This window comes from Oryx dammah, unplaced genomic scaffold (assembly GCF_014754425.2).
Source record: "Oryx dammah isolate SB20612 unplaced genomic scaffold, SCBI_Odam_1.1 HiC_scaffold_10, whole genome shotgun sequence".
Taxonomy (NCBI): domain Eukaryota; kingdom Metazoa; phylum Chordata; class Mammalia; order Artiodactyla; family Bovidae; genus Oryx; species Oryx dammah.
The window spans coordinates 60,202,400-60,221,173 of NW_024070194.1; the positions used below are offsets into that span (position 1 = coordinate 60,202,400).

The window sequence follows — 18,774 nt, forward strand, 5'->3', positions numbered from 1 at the left end:
AATATGGTGTAAAATGTACTGTAAAAGCCAGCATGTATCAGTATATTAACCTTTAAAACTGCAGTGGACCATATTTGCATTGTAGTTGTGTGGATGTTTTCTATATAGTTTATCAGGTAAGTAGAAGTGTAGCAGTTATTCTCACTGCCTTCCCCAAAACTGTAGCCCCCTGTGCAGTGAGTCAGCTGAAACCTACTAACTGAATCTTAAGAACTAACATGGAGAGCTATGATTCTGATGCAGTATTTTCTGGGTTTGAATTCTGTTTTCCTCTATTTGCCAGCAGTCTGGAATTGAGCAAATTACTTCTCTTTGCCTCATTTACCTTGTCAGTAAAATGGGCCTGCTAACAGCTATAAGCTTTGCTATGCTGCTGCTGCTCAGTCGCTTCAGTCGTGTCCGACTCTGTGCGACCCCATAGATGGCAGCCCACCAGGCTCCCCCATCCCTGGGATTCTCCAAGCAAGAATACTGGAGTGGGTTGCCGTTATGAGGATAAGTTAAAATTCATTGATTAATTAACTAAGCTAGTTTGAGATGCAGCTTCTCTAGAGCATATCTTTTAGATAGGGAAAACTCTGAGTTTTTCAGTTCTGTCCACTTAGGGTGAAGCTTATTGGTGAAATAAATTACTGGGCAGATTCTCATGAGAAAAATAGGCAGTCTTTCTGTGCAGCCTGAGAGGCCCATTCCTAAGTCAGGAGAAAAATGCTGTATCTACAGCTGGATGCAAAACAAAAACATAAGGTTGGGGAACAGGATCCTATCGTGTGATGACTTGGGGGACCAGGAAGATGGGTCAATGGTACAATACAAAGTTAAAAAGACTGGATAAGACAAATGATGAAGGTTCTTGGGAGTTACTGAAGAGTTTGAAATAGGAGAGCCATCTGGTCACATTTATACTTAGTGTATATACTATAGCAGAAAACTGGAAGATTGGAGTTAGGTTGGCAAGACTGCATTTTAGGTGAGTATTAGTAAGTCATAGATGTTCCATAATGAGCATGTATTAATTTTGTTAACACAAGCAAATACATTAGATCTTATTTTGTAAGAAATCTACTGTTGAAATTTCTCTACGATATAGTCCCAATTAATAAAATCTAAAATTAAAGCCCCAGTTAGACAATGAGCATTCATTTGACACTTTGCTTGACAGAATCTCCATCACAGAGTTTCAGAAAAAAAATAATCATTCTTTTCTACTACTTGTTGGCTGGCTATCATTCAAGTATAAAGAATACAACAATTCCATTGAGCATGTGAGAATGGAAATTATAATCATATTACCTGCAAAACTTACACTGGTAATTTTTTAGCTCTTCAACCCTCCATGAGTCAGAAAAATATTCACACCTAAAGTTGAAACTTTAGAGTGGTGGCCTGGAGCAACAAGTCCCAGAAAATTGGTAATGAAAGTAATGGTTTATAAGAGAGAGCTTGACGGACTACTTACAGTCTCACTTTGCCTTGCTCCAGCTCTATTTATTTAACAGCTATTTAGTTCCAGGAACATGGACTTTTGTTATGTTTGTTTTTTTAGTCATTTGAACTTTTTAGTATATCAGTTTTATGAATTAATTGAACAAATATTCATTTGTAAAACAAGATAAAATTTAATAAGCAACTTTATTCTCATCTTGCCTCTCTATAAATACGTTAGTGTTTGGAATAAATTTTAAACTTAATCGAGATCAAGTTTTATACTTAACAGTGTGTTGTTATTTTCATGAATTTTTTTTTTAACTAGCTATGTAAAATGATCTTCTCTGAGTTTATATATACAAACAAGACAGGATTACATTAAATACAATTCTAATATTCATTGAATCCAAAGTACTCTTCCTCAACTGTCCTTTTAAAATAGATTTAAACTATGTTAATAACATATAAATAGTGGTCAAATTTATTTCTGCAAACCAGACTATGGAAACTGGACACTATTGAAGATACCCTGTAACATACTTTAAAAAGTTGAGGATAATATACATAACTAATTATAATTATTTTGTGTAAATGCAAATTTAACTGCCTTCAAATAGGCATACTTTTTGACATGTTGAAATTGAGATTCCATAGGTGGCTGCTCCATGGTAAATTCAATATAAATAACAATGAAGGAACCACATATGGTAAGCCTGGGCTTCAGACATTGGCTTTAAGATTCTCAAATAAATAAAGACCTTCTTTGAAGGCACACGGATGTATTAATTTTTAATTTGTTTCTTTTTGATCTCTTAATTACTGAAAAAGATTTATTGGTTAATTTTAGGAAGGCAAGTGTTTGAAAAGTTTTGCCAAATACTGTCTTCTTTAAATGAATGTATGGTAATGAAAAGTTAAGAGGAGAGCCAAATTAGATTGAATAATTGTTCAGTCATGTGGGTCAGGCTAGTTGCATAGCCTGGTTGTTAGACTGATTGCTCAAATTACATTGCCTGGGGTCCTGCATTTGGTTGGCTGTCTTCTCAGATCTTAACAAGGTTCTGGGAATTTCTTTTTCTGACAAAGTTTGCTTTGTGTTTTTCCCCTCCCCCCTACTGCATCCAGGATGCTTCATCTGCAGACATTAGAAAAGCATATCGTAAGCTTTCACTAACTCTGCATCCAGACAAGAATAAAGATGAAAATGCGGAAACTCAATTTAGACAAGTAAGTGAAATATGCTGTTGTTATATATTTTTGTGGTAATTTATAAATAAATGTTTATGGTAAAAACAGTAACCTATATGTAGAATGTTTCCATTTAAAATGAGATTGTAGTTTAGAAATATTATGCATACATACTTATTCAGTTTTTTTTTAAAAATAATGCTTTTATCAGCATTTTTTTATATTAGAATCTCAGTTCTTGGGGAGGGAGGGTCATAATTGTCATAATTTTCTTCTCTAAATTACAGTTTTAAAAAGCACATGTTAAGATAATTATTACTTTTGCATCTTTCTCAAAGATATATTTTGGTATCAAGCCTTTTTTAACCTCTTAAGGTGCTACCAAAACCATAAAATGGTACTTATAATTAAGATTTTATCTGTTCACTGAGTGCATGGGCTTTTTGCGTGTGCATTATAGTGTGTCTGTCTTCCTAAATGATTCCTTATAGGTGAAAGTATCTTTAATGTGATGCTTCTGTTTTATCTAGTTGGTGGCCATTTATGAAGTTTTAAAGGATGATGAACGAAGGCAGAGGTGAGTATTCATCTGCTTTTGAATTACGATGTTATACTTTGATGTCTATTTATTAAAAAAAGAATTGTCTTATTAAACATTTTATTGTGTTAGTATTTTTATTTTATTTTCATTCCTTTTCAAGAAATGCATTGTTTTTAAAATGTATGTTTAGAGCAGAGTTAATTTCTACTGAAAATATTCACTAGGTTTATTCAGTACTTAGAGACTTCAGGATCATGCCTTCATTAGCTGATATTTTTAACATGAGTATCTATGCCCTGGAAAATTCAAATACCACTTGACTTCAAACAAATGCCTATTCATTTTTGATATATCAGTAATTGCTCCTGTCTGTGCTTGGGGTCTTTCCCCCCTCAATTTCTTAAATGTTTTTCAATTAGGTGACTAGAGATATTCAAGTTATTACCTTTTCTCGGTGTTTCCTCATATTCAAAATAATAAACCTAATTTGTGAGTGAGAGAACAGACTTGTGTAAATAGAAGATAGGAGTAGAAGAAAAATATTTGCTTCTTTCTCCTGCTTCTTTTGCCTCCACCCCTTCCCTTACTCTCCTCCAGCAATTCTGTATTTAGGGCTGAACGTCAGACAGGAGGCAGCACCCTCTCTGAGATGTCTCTGGGTGCCTTTCAGAAGAGTAGTAATAGATTTTACAGTGGTTTATCTGCTACTGACTTAGGAGCTTGCAGAGAAACCCTTTCTTCTGCTCTTCCAAATGTGTGGGATGTAGATACTACTGTGACACGTTTCAGAGTTCTTTTAAGTCAGACTCATGGTAAAAAATACATTTTGCAACATGCTTCAGGACACACAGACACAACTGAAACAAAAATGTCACAGAATACTTCTTATTGTGTGTGAAAGACATATTTTTCATTCTAAGCTAGTCTAGACCGTTTTTTTTTTTTTTTTTTTGAAAACAGTGCTGGTTGTGGTCTGCTAAATTGGTTTCATGAGACACTAGTGAGCTACCCTCTGCAGTTTGAAAATATTACTCTATTAAAGCTAGTATATCTCAAAGAAAATCCAAAACATTATGCCATGTGACATTCTGAATCTTTCTTCAAATGTGTTCCCTGGAATTATTCTGTATCCTACAGTGTCAGCTCCCACTCTTGGTTTTCATCTTTAACAGTTTAATTTGAACACCTCAGTTTGTCAGATTGCAAAGCAAGGTACTCAGGATATTCTCTTGAACTGTTCTTTGCTTTATAACAAGGGCTGGCATCAGTCCAGATACCATAGCAGACATTCCTCTGGTTTGAGATAATCCGTAGTGTTGAAAGCGTCCTAGAAGTGTGTTGAAAGAAGTGTTGGTCACTCTGTGCATGTTTTCTAGTTGGTTTCTCTCACTGAGCCCCTAGTTGTGTTTCACACATCAAGAATGTGTCTGTAAAGATAGCTTTATTTAGTCTCCTGCATCTCTGGCATCAGATTTTGTTTTTTTGTTTGTTGTTATTTTAAGTCAGTAAACTTTGTAACAATGTCTTCCAGTTACCAAAATTATTTATATCTTTTCAGAACAAATCACTTCTCATGTATAAATTGTTTCTTCATTAACACAGGCTCATCAAATATTTTCTTTTTAGGATTAGTTCCCTTTGCATTTATTGTAGAGTGTTAGTAGAAAAAAATGTATCTGACAGTTACGCAAACAGCTGTAGTATTTATACCCCTTGAGGCACAAGTAACTCTTTGGTAACTGGTTTTCCTTGAGGCAAAAGTCGTAACTAATCAAGCTGAGAATCACTGTTCCAAAGCTTGCGCCTGAGGCCAGGTGACCTGTGAGTATTTAAATTTATAGGAGAAATGCATCTCTACAAATACCTAATGTTATAATTCCTTTAGAAAAAAAAAAAGCACAGTTTTATCTTTTGAAAGAAGATGGTATTATAGTAATATTAACAAATGCTCTTTGGTATCGCAGTCATTTATTATAAATATTTATTAATAAGTGCTTTTAAATGTGTAACTTTCCAGGAATTGTAATGGACTTTTTTATTTCCCTTATAAATACTTGTCGTTTCACTGAAAGCAGCCTCATTTAAAAAATTTAGTAGAAAAGGGAATAACAATGAAGCAGATAAAATAATAGATTACCTTTTTGTAAAGGGACTTCCCTGGTGGCTCAGCTGGTAAAGCGTCTGTCTACAATGTGGGAGACCTGGGTTCGATCGCTGGGTCGGGAAGATCCGCTGGAGAAGGAAATGGCAATCCACTCCAGTACTATTGCCTGGAAAATCCCATGGACAGAGGAGCCTGGTAGGCCCCAGTCCATGGGGTCACAAAGAGTCGGACACAACTGAGCGACTTCACTTTGACTTTTTTTTTAAGGAACAGGCAAACTTTATTTTTTAAACAGCCTTATTTAGGTATAATTTGAATACCATAACAGTTAACCTATTTTAAGTGTACAAATCCATGATTTTTAATAAATTTACAGAGTTGTGCAGACTACCACAACCGGTTTTAGAACATTACCTTAAACACTCCCTCAAGCCCATTAGCAGGTACTTACCATTCTGATCCCAGCTCCAAGCAATCACTGATCTCCTTTATGTGACTGTAAATGTGTTTTTTCATATTAATTAAATCATCTAATAGTATTTTGTATCTGGCTTCTTCCTATTATCAACATATTTTTGAGGTACGTCCATTTTGTAGCATATACCAGTAGCTCATCCTTCTTTATTGCTGAATAGTATTCCACATTCCACTTTCATTTATCCATTCATCAACTGATAGTTATAGCCAAAAAGCGGAAATGATCTCAATGTCTAACAATGCTGCTGTGTATATTCACACAGAAGACTCTGAACAAATGTTTTTCATTTCTTTTGGGTAGATTGTTAAAGAGTGTTACTATGAGTAAACTTCTAAGCCATTTTTTCTTCTAAAGACATAGACTACAGCATGAAAAACAAGTTAGTATAAGGGAGATTAGTAAAGAAGTCTTTTCTAAACTCCTTAAGTAACTTCCTTATTTTAGGAAATAGCAGTTCAGTTATGTTCTGCCATATTATAAACTGTTGCCAGTGTTAGCTGGAACAAGGTACCGAGACAATACTAAGCACTACATACATACACTAGGTTGTGCTTTAGTAATATTAGGACATTTACTTTTATTTAAAATCTGTTTTAAAATTCCTTTGGTAACTCGCTTGTGCAGCTTAGTTTTTTGGGTCTATTTTATGGTATATATTTGTAAAAGTTGAATGTAAGTGCTCTGTACCACAACTTTTGGCACATATATACATTTTATAAAGGAAAGATCAATTTAAGCTATTCCTATTTATGATCTTTGTACAGTTTTTACTCAGGTTCAAAATGTGGCCTAAATAGATGATGTTATTCTTTTAAGCTAAAAATTCAAACTTTTTACAGTGAGAGATTCACAATTTATGCAAATGCTAGAATTATTTGAATATTTATTTGTATAATATACATGTTTTCTATTTTAATTTGTTACTATTTTATATTTCAAAGCATGTTGATAATTTACATAATTTTTCTTGGAATTTAAACATTTTTTTATTTGCTTTTTATGTTTATATTGGGCTAAATATATTTGATGAATTAAATATAGTCATTTGATGACTATAAAATGGAACTCACTAATGATTATATAACCATTATTATGTTCATCATATACATTTTAGAAAATCAAATGAAATAAACATCTATTAGGCTATATGTTGGATGTATGGAATAGATCAATTAATATTTTTAATTTCTAAAATGATGCCTTTATAGTTTCATATTTTTTTACATTAGTGATATTTTCATCAAAGAAGTTTACTTTTGTATTTTCTTATAATATTCATATGTATGTACATTCTTAATCTGATTTTAACAAATTGTTAAGAGTAGTTTGTATGAGCTTAATTATTTTAACAGTATTATGTGTTAGATATAGAAAAAGAATAATAGTGATGTTTTGTGTTATCAACATATTTTTTCTTAAATAACTTATGAATATATTTTCTGTGTATTTTAAGGATATCTTTATTTTTTCAGTGTTTCAGGAAAGCAGTGATTTATCTTTTAACAGCATATACGCTAAAAAGTGAACTATAATAGAAGCTATCTTCCGTTAAAATGGCCAGTCGTGTGAGCCATAATGTTCATTGATAGTAAAATCAATAGAGCATTGATTCTAAGCTTAATCCTTGGAAACTGTTGTTTGGAGTGGCAGACATAGCCTAGTAAATATCTAGTTTTGTTTAATGTGTTCAGTGCATGAGATTCTGCTGTCTTGAATTTAGCTGTGCACTAAATACAATTTATATGTGGGGTAGAAAATAGTAGCTATTAACAGATACATAGCATTTCAATGGTGATAAAGTATATGATACAAGATTCATAGCTATGAGTTCAGCTGCGTTTTCTTCTAATACTATTTAGATCTAAAACAAGTTTAACAGTAATGCTCCTAGGGAACTGTCACCACTTTCTTAGATGTTCTTTATTAATAGCCACACTTTTTACTTGAAGTTATTTCCTGGGAGAGATTAGCTGAAAATAATTATATTCGCCCCTTTTTCCTCAACAAATCTGAAGTAGAATGTAGATTTTAGAATAAATTCAGGCCTTTCTTTATTGGACTTCATTCAGATATTGTAATCTTACGTTATATCACTTGAAACCGTTTTTACCAATATGTTGGTAATTTAAAATGAGTCAGTTTTTAGCAATAGATTTAAATATAAATTTTGAAGGACAGGAATGATAACTTTTGATAAAGTCATGTTATATATTTGTGTTCAAAAATAGCTATATAAATATTGAAAAAGAATATTTAACATCAAACTTTGGCTCAGCTACTATATAACCATATTTTAATTACCAGATTCTTATATACTATAAAGTTTGCCTGCCTTTAAGAGTTTAGTACCACTAATGTCCTTTACTTTGAACATTGGTTATTCTGATCTGCCATTATTTTTAATAATCTAAGTTGATCCTAAAAGGTTTTCTAGATAGTCCAATAAATTATATTTTGAATTTATAACCAGTATTTTTCTACTGAAAAAAGAAGTTGCCTGTAATAAATGCTCTGCTTTATTTTTTTAAGCATATCTCTAAGGTATCAATTTAATAACTATCAAAGTAGCTACTGCAGTTGTTGCATTTAAATTGATTTACATGTCAAGACTGGCAGTTTAGCAGCTGCGCTATTATTCGTAGATCGGTCAATTTACTTGAGAAAAACCTACTACTGAGTTCTACTGACCTGCCTGACAATATAGGCCCTATTTCTATTCCTGTAATTAGGCTTGCGACTAACTCAGAATATTTTTAATTAAAATATTTTGGTCAATGTGTTGCACCAAATTAGGCCTTTCAGTGAAGATTTAATTCTGGAAATAGTGTGATTAGAATATTTAATGAGTTGTGTTCAACTAAGATTAACAGGTTGTGTGTTTTGAACATACAGTATTTGCATTAGACCATTTTGAGTTTTACAGTCATAAATGTTACTCCTTATTTTTAACATTAAAAATATTTGCCTCCATAATGTCTGGTGGGTAAATTTAAATTCAGTTGAAATCTTATTCTAAAGAAAGTTGATTTAAAGTGAATTACCAGGAAATTTGTTGTTCTTCCCTTTCAGCAAAGACAAAAAAATGTGAGGAAACTGCTACCTAAATGTTTACAAATAAACAGTTTTATTGAGAAATTGGTTGTTTCCACATCTGCTAATTTGGTATTGTTTTTAATTCTTAAAAAGAATGTGAGCAACATAAAATTAAAAGGTGCCCCTTTTTAATAGACTTTTTATGTCTTTAAGAATCTTTGATAAAATAAATATTTCAACCTTGAACCCTCATACTGAGATTCAAATAAAAACACTAACTAGAAAATTTATCCTGAATGTGATTCAATTAATATATAATTCTTGGAAGCAAATAGAGCTCTTATCTTGATTTTCTCCCATTGAGATTCTTCCTTTTGTCACTTACTTTCATGGTGGGGCCTCGCTGCAGCCTGTGATGGAGAGGTGGACTATAAGGCTCCTTGAGTTTGGATGTCATTCCAGGAGTCATGTCGTTGGAGTGTTTAAAAACACAAGATCCGAATATCAGATCCAGAGTATATCACTGAGTGCCTTTTCGAAGGTTGTGTATGGTTGAATGCAATGTTTTGATTTACAGGCCATTGTAATGCTGGTAATCTGTGTAAATGTTATATACTTTTGGAGGAATTCTTTTCTCTTTCCTCTTTTTAAGTGTAAGTATTGATACAAGTAAAGTTTTTTGCTTTTAGTTTTAAACTCCATATGAAAAACTGTTCTATTTGCTTCTGTAGGTATGATGATATTCTGATCAATGGACTTCCAGATTGGCGACAGCCTGTATTCTACTACAGGCGGGTGAGAAAAATGAGCAATGCTGAGCTGGCATTACTTTTGTTCATTATTCTCACAGTGGGTCATTATGCTGTGGTTTGGTCAATCTACCTGGAAAAACAACTGGTAAGTATTGGTAATAAATCAAGTGACCTAGCCTCCTTAATTTTATATGGAATTTTAGACATTTATTTTTTCAGCTGATAAAAATTTCAGCTTTCTTATATATATTCCTTATTCTAGTACTTTTGTACTCAACATTTAGTATTTGATGCTTCTATTTCAAGAACCAATGACATAAGAAGAAAGTGTTTCTTTTTTAAAATGTGTCATTTTGAGTTTGTTACAAAATTTTGTTAAGGTGTAAATATCGAGCTGAAAATTAGAAGGTAGAGCTATGTTTTCCTCATTGTCACCTTCTAGATATACATGTTTTTTATGCAAAATGATTTAGAATGATGATTTTAATAGCTTTTAACTCAGTAAAATTTGAAATGAGTATAATTTTATAATTTCAGAGATAAATTGGTTAAAAAATTATTACATTTTTGTTAGACTGATAGTTTATTCTGCCTGCTGTGGGCTTTTATTTATATGCTAAAGAGAAACATATTTATCAGTATTCATGAATTAGCATCTGTTTACTCATTCTTTTTGAAGTGACATTATTAAAGTTGGATGAATGAGAAAAAGTAAGTTGAATGCCTTCTCTTCTTAGAAAACTTTGATTGCTATGGAGATACACATGACTGACAGTGCTGAACTTCATGTGTGTTTAAGGACTGGATACCATGACAACAGTTATTGTTAAAGATTGATGATTTTACTTAATCATGTGGACCCTACATATATTTGCATAAATGTTCTTCTATAATGTTTACCCTTCACAGAAGACTCTTGATAACATTTGAAGAGTACATGTTAATGATAACCTGTAACCATGATTTTTTCCACATTAAGGATGAACTGCTCAGTAGAAAAAAGAGAGAAAAGAAAAAAAAGACAGGCGGCAAGACTGTGGATGTATCAAAACTTGGTGCTTCAGAAAAAAATGAAAGGTGGGAACATATGAAAACATGTTTATAATTCAAGATTGTTTTAAAATACGTCTTTAATGTGATCCCACTTTATATCCATTTCAAATATACCAACATTTATATCTATATTCAGTTTATAAAAGACTAATAATGTTCCATAGTTTTAAGAAACAAATTCTAGTTTTAAGGACAAGTTCTACAGGTTTTTCTCTTTGTAAAGTATTCGTATATATTTAAATAATTAAGCCCCTGAATTCTTATTTAAATTTTTCTACTGAACTTTAGAAGCAAAATATTACTAAAAGAATCTATCACTGTAGTGTTTAACTCAGGAGTGACAATATGTAGAGAGACAGTAATGTGCAGTGCACTCAAAGAGATACCACCATTTCTCCTATTGATTCATAGGAAGAAATAAAGGGTTTAAATAGTTCACACAGCAGGGCAGGAACTGGATCAATGTGAGATGGAGATCAGAGACTATTCTGCCTGTCTTCTGTCCTGATGACATCAGTGAGTAATGCTTCAGTGAACTGCAAATGACATTAATTTTTATGTATTGGTTTGTTTATGCTACAGTCTTCATATCTGCTTGTCAGCACTTGGGGACACTGTGATGCTGTTTAGTCTTTTATAACTGAAGTAATCATAAGGTCTTAAGAATTCATTTTGCCAAACTGATGAAGTCCAGGTTAGAAAGAGGGCTTTTGTGCCTTTATCTTTATAACTTGATTATTCAAGTCTCCTTCCCCAAAACCTTAGCCTACATTATCTTACTTACTATACATAATTGCATTTGTTATACTAATATATTTCATGATGGAATATGTCAGACTAAATGATAACTGTCATACATATTTCATTGAAAAACTTCTTTTGTTGAAATAACCATTCAAAACAGAGTTCATGATTATTATAAAAATATTTTATTTTTCAACTTTCTGTACTTTGCTTTTAGATTACTGGTGAAACCACAGTGGCATGATTTGCTTCCCTGCAAGCTGGGAATTTGGTTTTGCCTTACACTAAAAGCATTGCCTCATCTAATCCAGGTAAAAAATATCTACCTCTTTCGTATGATACTACTGCGTTGATTTTAATTATTCATGAAATAATTTATGCCTGCTATCTGAAGGCTGAATATACAGTAGATGCTTCATAATGCTGATTGAACGAATAGTATTTTATAAGTATAAACCTAGTTTAGAATAGTTCTAAAATTTATTTAGATATCTGTTCCTTTAACTATCTATTAATGTTGCTTTTAGAACACCTTAGAATTCCAAGACACTAAAAAAGGAAAAAGCAATACTACCTGTAGGACAGAAAAAAGCAATAACAATTTAATCATTTAAGGCATATCCAGTAAAAACAGAACTCAGATACCTTGTCACCATTATTTTAAAAGCATTTAAGTAAATAGTGTGGCAAAAAACACTTTGTGTAAGTATTTGTATAATTAAGCAAAAGTCTACATAGGTTACCATTTTGTTTGCAGCTTTAAGAGGAGTGCAGATATTTAGTCTTATACTGTAATCGAAGTTTCTGTTGCTAGTCAGTCTTGGTCAAATGATAGAATGTACACACCATATTTATATGGCAATTTCTCTTTTTTTAAATATTTAGCATAACACATTTCATTAGATTATCATTTTGCTAATTTTAATTATTGCATCTGGTTAGAAAATTTCCAACACATAAACAGAATATTTGAAAGAACATATAATGGTTTGGTGTACAAATTTTGAAATTCTTCAGTTGTAATTTTGGAGGAAATGTTTTCATTCCAGAAAACACAAAGAGCAAGAGCGAGAGATAATTTCTGTTTAACTCTACTTACTTTTTTTCATATAGTGGCTGTTTTTCCTTATCATTTAAGGAAGTGAGTGACTCCACTTTCTATATTTTATTCTTTTCCTCTAATGATGGAAATTATATTTGAAGGGAAAATTAACTAAAAGTTACTAGTGTTTCTTCCTAACTTCTGAGAAATTATTTACCAGTTCTTTGTCAAAATAGTTTATCTTAATAGTTATTGCATACAGAATCATTTATTTTGTTTACATTTAATAGAGACAATTGAAGTATTTTGGTAATTTAAAAGTTTTTTTTAAGTTGTTTAGCGTATTATTTGGATAAAAATCCACAATCCTTGTATGCTATATATGTAAGACTTAGTAAGAGAGGGAAAATGTGTTTATCTTACTGTTATATTTGTGAGAAGATGTGACAGAAAAATATTTTACCACATGATTTCTTACATTTTTAGGAGAATGATTATTTTTTGCTAGCTTTAGAATCTGTGTAATAGGCAAATCAGAGTACAGATCAATTTAATCATGAGGTAGCATAAATATCACATAAAGTGTCAGTCTGAAACACTTTATTTTTTTCTTTTTTTCATTTATTTTTTAAAAAACTTTTGTTGGAGTATAGTTGCTTTATGATGTTGTATTAGTTTCTACTGTACAGCAAAGTAAATCAGCTATATGTATACATATACTGCACCACCCCACTTTTTTGAATTTTCTTCCCATTTAGGTCACCACAGAGCGCTGAGAAGAGTTCTCTGTGCTACACAGTCGGTTCTCTTTAGTTATCTATTTTATACATAGTAGTGTATATATGTCAGTCTCCCAATTCATCCCACTTACTTTGTAATTTTAATCTAAGTCATTTGAAACAAAGTTTATTTGGTAAAATTAACATATTTCTTGGTTAGCATGCAGAATAATTTGCAAAAACAATATATTAAAATGACTTAGATTTACAAGTTATTGTTTTGCCTCATTGCAAATTTGTAGAAAACTTGTAAAAATAAGGAATTTTGTAAAGACATTTTAGCCTCTTCAGAAACCTTCTAAAACTGTTGAATCAATTAGAAGTTTAATGTCTTTCTCATGTTCACTACCAAAACAATATAGTTGATTCTGATCCAAATTGTAATAGTGAAAGTATTTCAGATCCAGAAACATACAGCTTATACTTTCACAAACATCAGCCAAGCAATACTGAATAGTTGCTATTAGGATTAGATTTTGTCTGCTTTTTTTTTCCTTGTAATCTTCTTTGACCTTTGTATTAATTTATCACTCATAGAATTGTGTAAAATGAATACATATGCCTTATAGACAACACTGAAGTTTTTATGTGATACTTGTATGAGATCTTCTTAAATAAGGTACTTATGAAATTTATAGGAAGCCCTTTTTACCTGAAGCAGTCTGGATTGGTAACTAACATGGTGGTGGTAAGAGTCCTAGTAGAGCCCTCAGTATTTAAAAAAATGATGCACATGACCTTCAGTGTTTTCTTCACCACTCTTTGTGGTAGAGGGCCATTGTTTTATTTTTAAGTAGGAATCCTTTTTCTTGCATAAACCATCCCTATCATCTTGATTGAGAGGTTTGAAGACTTCCAGTGAATGGCCTTCATACTTGCAGAACCTGTACCCAAATTTTGTTGTCATATCAACAGCTTTTTATTTTTAACCTTTTTCTTCCCGTTCTTCCTCTAAATATCCATTCTTTATTACAGTTCACATGCATGTATGGTTGGTTATCCAGTAGGATTAGTTTAGCAGTTTCAGTAAAAATTCATTAAACACAGTATCAGAACAAGACACTTTAAAAGCCCTTACAGTCAGAGTTTATATCACATAAATTAAAATAATTGGGACACAATATGATATATAAGCTTCATATCTGTAGTATAAACCATGACTTCTATAAATGTTCTGAGAAGTAAGATTATCTCTATTTAAGATAACCAAGGAAAATTTTAGCCAAGTCTTGAAAGATGAATAGACCATTTGACAGTGAAGTGTCCACTCTGTGTACTAGTTGTGTACAAAAATAATTTCATAGATATAGTAATTCCCATATAAATACACATGTTGAGACTGAAAAAACCTGAGGAAAAATTGTGCAACTGCTCTTTTTTAAAAAAGAAAATACCACATAGCCCATTACTGTCATCCAAGACTATATCCCAAGTCAGCAGACTCTGAATATAGCCATTTAGGAGTTTAATAGATAAATCTGACAAATCTATTAAAGGACATTGAGACAGAAAAGTGTTTCTGTCACACAGGTCTGTCAAAGATTTGTATACATTATTAGGAACAGGAAAGTTAAAGTGCATAGTGGGCAGACAGTACTCAAAATGGTTCTGTGATCAAGCACGGTAGAGGTAAAAGTATTTCTTTGATAGTTCCCCTTGCATTTTGAGAAGGTTTAGTACCTTTAATACCTTTATTACTGGGTTTTATTCCTTTCCTTTGCTCTGAAGAAAATATTGGAAAAACTGTAAGATGTAGTGGATTAGAAGAATGAGACCAGTAACTGAAAACGATTATACGTGACACATATGAGATATCTGATGTTATTAGTACCAAACATTTCCTAGATTGGAAAATCTTGAAAGAAAAGACATATGGATATTACTATATTTAGCAAAATGTGTATCCCCATATCATTCATATAGGCAAAAGTAAAAAGTCAAATGAGAAACCAAAGAAGAAGAATATGGAGACTGTTTGTAAATTGACGTGTCCATAGAGATTGGAGAGAACATTACATTAAAGAGTAAAATGCTTGACTGCAGAGAAACTTCGGAAACTTGAGAAGAATGTGTTTATACAGCAAAAAAGGCAGATGGAGTAATCAACAGAAGACATGCAATGTGAATTAGAATGTAACAAGGAACTTGGTGTGTATCAGGAGAGGCATAGTGTGCTTTCAGGCTAGAATTTAATTTTAACATTAAAAGTATAGCCCTAGTGACACTCCGTATCTTCCCAGTCTGTGTTCTCACAGAACAGAAGGGACCACACAATCTCTTGGAATCTGACTAAACCAGTCTTCCGTGTGGACTGTATTCAGCCTGTAACCCCAAGAAAATTTTCTAACCTTCAAAATGCCCTTAGATGTTTTTTATTTGATCATAGATATTCTGAAACATATTCATAGCAATGTGAGTAGCAAAAACTGATGAAATATAACCAGCGCTGTGTGCATATTTTCAGTTTAACTGGCTGTTTGTGTTGGAGCTTCATTTATTTTAGGCCCATTAAAAATTTAGATTGCTAACACCACCGATTTCTCATACAAGTCAGTAAGTACCAAATATCCCAAGTAATTACAAATTACCAGTCTAAATCATAGTTCATAGTTCTCTACCTTTTCTGAGGTGGAACAGATCTTAAGTATTCAGAATTTATTTGCTCACTTGTTTGTTTGATGTTTCTGGGAATTCACCATTTAAATTGCTCTCTACCTGCTATGTTACATTTCTCAGTAACATAATCTATAAAACATGCAACTCCTTTAGGAGTTCATTGCCTAAAATTGTTCATTTTTCTCATCATTAAGTCCTGGTCCCCTGTCTTTTCTCACTACCAAGTTGATCTTATATGAACACAGACTAGAAATTATTGTAGAAAATTGCCAGCGTGCATATGTCCACCCCATTAGGATTTATGGGCTTCTGAGAAGCAGTGGCTGAGAAAACAGAAGAATCTTCTCTGTGGTGCTGTGGCTTTTACCTTAAATTGAAAGTTGCCTGAGAGTAAAGGGAATACTGTACTTTATACAGCTGTTTATAAAGGGAGACCTCCTCCCTCCCAAGAAGCTTCTTCCATGGAAACAGCTCTGGACAAGCCCAGGGGTTGCCCTCTCTACAGTCATGGCCCTTCATTCTAACCCCTTTGCTTCTGCTTGCTGGGACAGAAACCAAATAAACAAAACATTCACAGCTAATTAGCAGGAGGAAAAGCTTCTAAAAGACTAGGAGGCATTTGCAGCAAGCTTAGTTGCCTGCCCTTCTGCTCAAAGTTAAACACAGATTTTCCAAGGGATAAGGAAGCTTGCTTTTTTAGTATTCTTAGAACTTTTTGAAAAATTTTGCAGACAAGCACACTTTACATAGAGAATACATAAACCAGTGAAAAAGTTTGGGAAAACTCATCTGAATTTTTATAAGGCTGAAACTACTGCTACAGAAGGACAAAGGGATACAGGAGAATTGGAAAGACCTCACAGCATAACAAAGATTCCATTCCTTCCACCCTCTGAAAAGAGGCCATAAGATGCAATTATTCAGAGGTCAAAGACAGAATATAAAGTAGAGTTACGTAGAAAAGATTTTCAAACCACAAAATGTTAGTTAGGTAGGATGTTAGAGACACACAGCCTCATCCATATTTTATAGCTGAAAAAATACTTAAGACCCAGATTGGTGAGACCGTTTGCCCAAAGTGACACAATTAGTTCATGGTAGAAATGAATCTTGAAGCAGAGGAAAATAAATTTAAAATATAAGAAATGTAAAAGCTACGAAAGGCTAAGTTTTTTCCGCTGCTGGATAGTTAGCTTGTAACTAGTCTCATGGTCTGCGAGTAAGCTATCTGATCTTACATTCTCTTTTATAAAACTTGTAGAGGATTCTTGCATTGAGTTGGGGCTGAAGAGATGGCTTCTGTGGTCTCTTTTGTCTGTTAGCCCAAATGGAAAAGTCACTGTGGGCCTTCTGTCTCTTAGAATATACCGACTGAGGCACAGGAAAACAGAGCTTCTTGTTTTCTGTTTTATTTTTATTACTCTTGTGAACTCAGTATTATTATAGTTCTGTACAAAGAAAAACTGACTCTTATTCAAAGTATGAAATTTAGAAGTTTTCTTATACTCTTCACTGTAATTTTATACATTGTATGTAGTTACATGTTACATGTAACTCTTTAGATTATGTGCATGCTAAGTCACTTCAGAGCTGGACATGACTCTCTGCGACCCCATGGACTCTAGCCCACCAAGCTCCTCTGTCCATGGGACTCTCCAGGCAAGAACACTGGAGTGGGTTGCCAGTCCCTTCTCAGCGGATCTTCCCAACCCAGGGATTGAACCTGGGTCTGCCACATTGCAGGCAAACTGTTTACTGTCTGAGCCACCAGGGAAGTAATTTTCTACATTGTACGTAATTACACATTACGTGTAATTCTGAGATTATAGTATCAGTCAGTTGGAGAACAAAATTTAATAATAAAGTAGTAGAATTTGTGGGCAGATTTTCAAAACTGCTCTTAAACGATATTCTGCTGTGTTGAAGGTTATATGTAAGCTTCAAACAAGAGATACGTGCTGTCACACAAAGAGCAATGGAGTGTCCTCCATCCTTCTTGCACCTACCTCTCTTCAGAGTTCTTCCTGGAGGGGGAAATGGCACCCCACTCCAGTATCCTTGCCTGGAAAATCCCGTGGACAGAGGCGCCTGGTGGGCTGCAGTCCACGGGGTCGTGAAAAGCCACACATGACTGAGTGCCTGAGCAGGGCTCTTCCGTGGGGGCAGTTTTCCTGCTCGTGCCACTCTGAATTTAACCCGCTTCTTTTCTAAGATTTTTTTTTTTTTGGATGGTTTAATATTTTAAAATTTATGTGGAGAAGGAAAAGTAAACTGAAACATGAGAAGCAATCCCAGTTCAGCATGGTATTTTTATCACTTAAATATGTTTCAATAATGTTAAAAAGAAAGGTTTGTAATAAGGGATATCTATCAACCAGGATAGACTATGGTAAGGTGCAGATTATCTTAAAATTCCAGTGACTTGAACTTTGTTTCCAGTGTCTTCCACTTACGTATCATAAGGAGACATGCTGCTCTAACTTGCCACTTAGGGACTCAGAATAATGATGTCTTCACCATCTTTTGGCTGAATGCATCTAGGGCCTGTGGCTTCCTTGCTCTCTATGGCAGGAGTGAGAACTGGAGGTTTACACAGCCTTTTTTGGTATTTGGTTTGAAGTGATCCATATTTCTAACCATAGCCTGCCCAAAACTAGCCCCATAATCTCATGTCATCTCAAGAGAATAAGGAAATGTGGGGAAACAAATAGAATGTTGTGTGAGCACTACTCTCTCTTTACAATTTGGGTTGGTCATAAAGGACTTTTGCTTTTTAAGTAAAAAGACACATTTTTCATTTTCACTAAGAACTTTATGAGCAGTGTGTTCCACTACCTTCTGCCATTTTTTCAGGCAACTTCATGATTCCATCTTCTCAAAACTTATCTTTTTGAGCAAAAAGCTGTTCTAGGTGCCTTTTCGAGTCTTCCAGGGAATAGAAATTTTTTCCCTTAAGTGAATTTTTAAAGATCAAAATAAATGGAAATCTGAAGGTACAATGTCTGGTGAAAACAGC

At 33.2% G+C, this 18,774-nt stretch overlaps 1 protein-coding gene across 1 annotated transcript in view; it reads left to right on the forward strand.

Moving 5' to 3' along the window:
* Positions 1-18,774, forward strand: part of DNAJC1 (DnaJ heat shock protein family (Hsp40) member C1) — a 193,601-nt gene that overhangs the window by 68,413 nt on the left and 106,414 nt on the right. Inside the window, exons 2-6 of the mRNA XM_040248587.1 lie at positions 2,554-2,655; positions 3,147-3,193; positions 9,504-9,669; positions 10,504-10,601; positions 11,539-11,632. Coding sequence (XP_040104521.1) covers positions 2,554-2,655; positions 3,147-3,193; positions 9,504-9,669; positions 10,504-10,601; positions 11,539-11,632 — 507 coding nt within the window. The remainder of the gene's footprint in view (positions 1-2,553; positions 2,656-3,146; positions 3,194-9,503; positions 9,670-10,503; positions 10,602-11,538; positions 11,633-18,774) is intronic.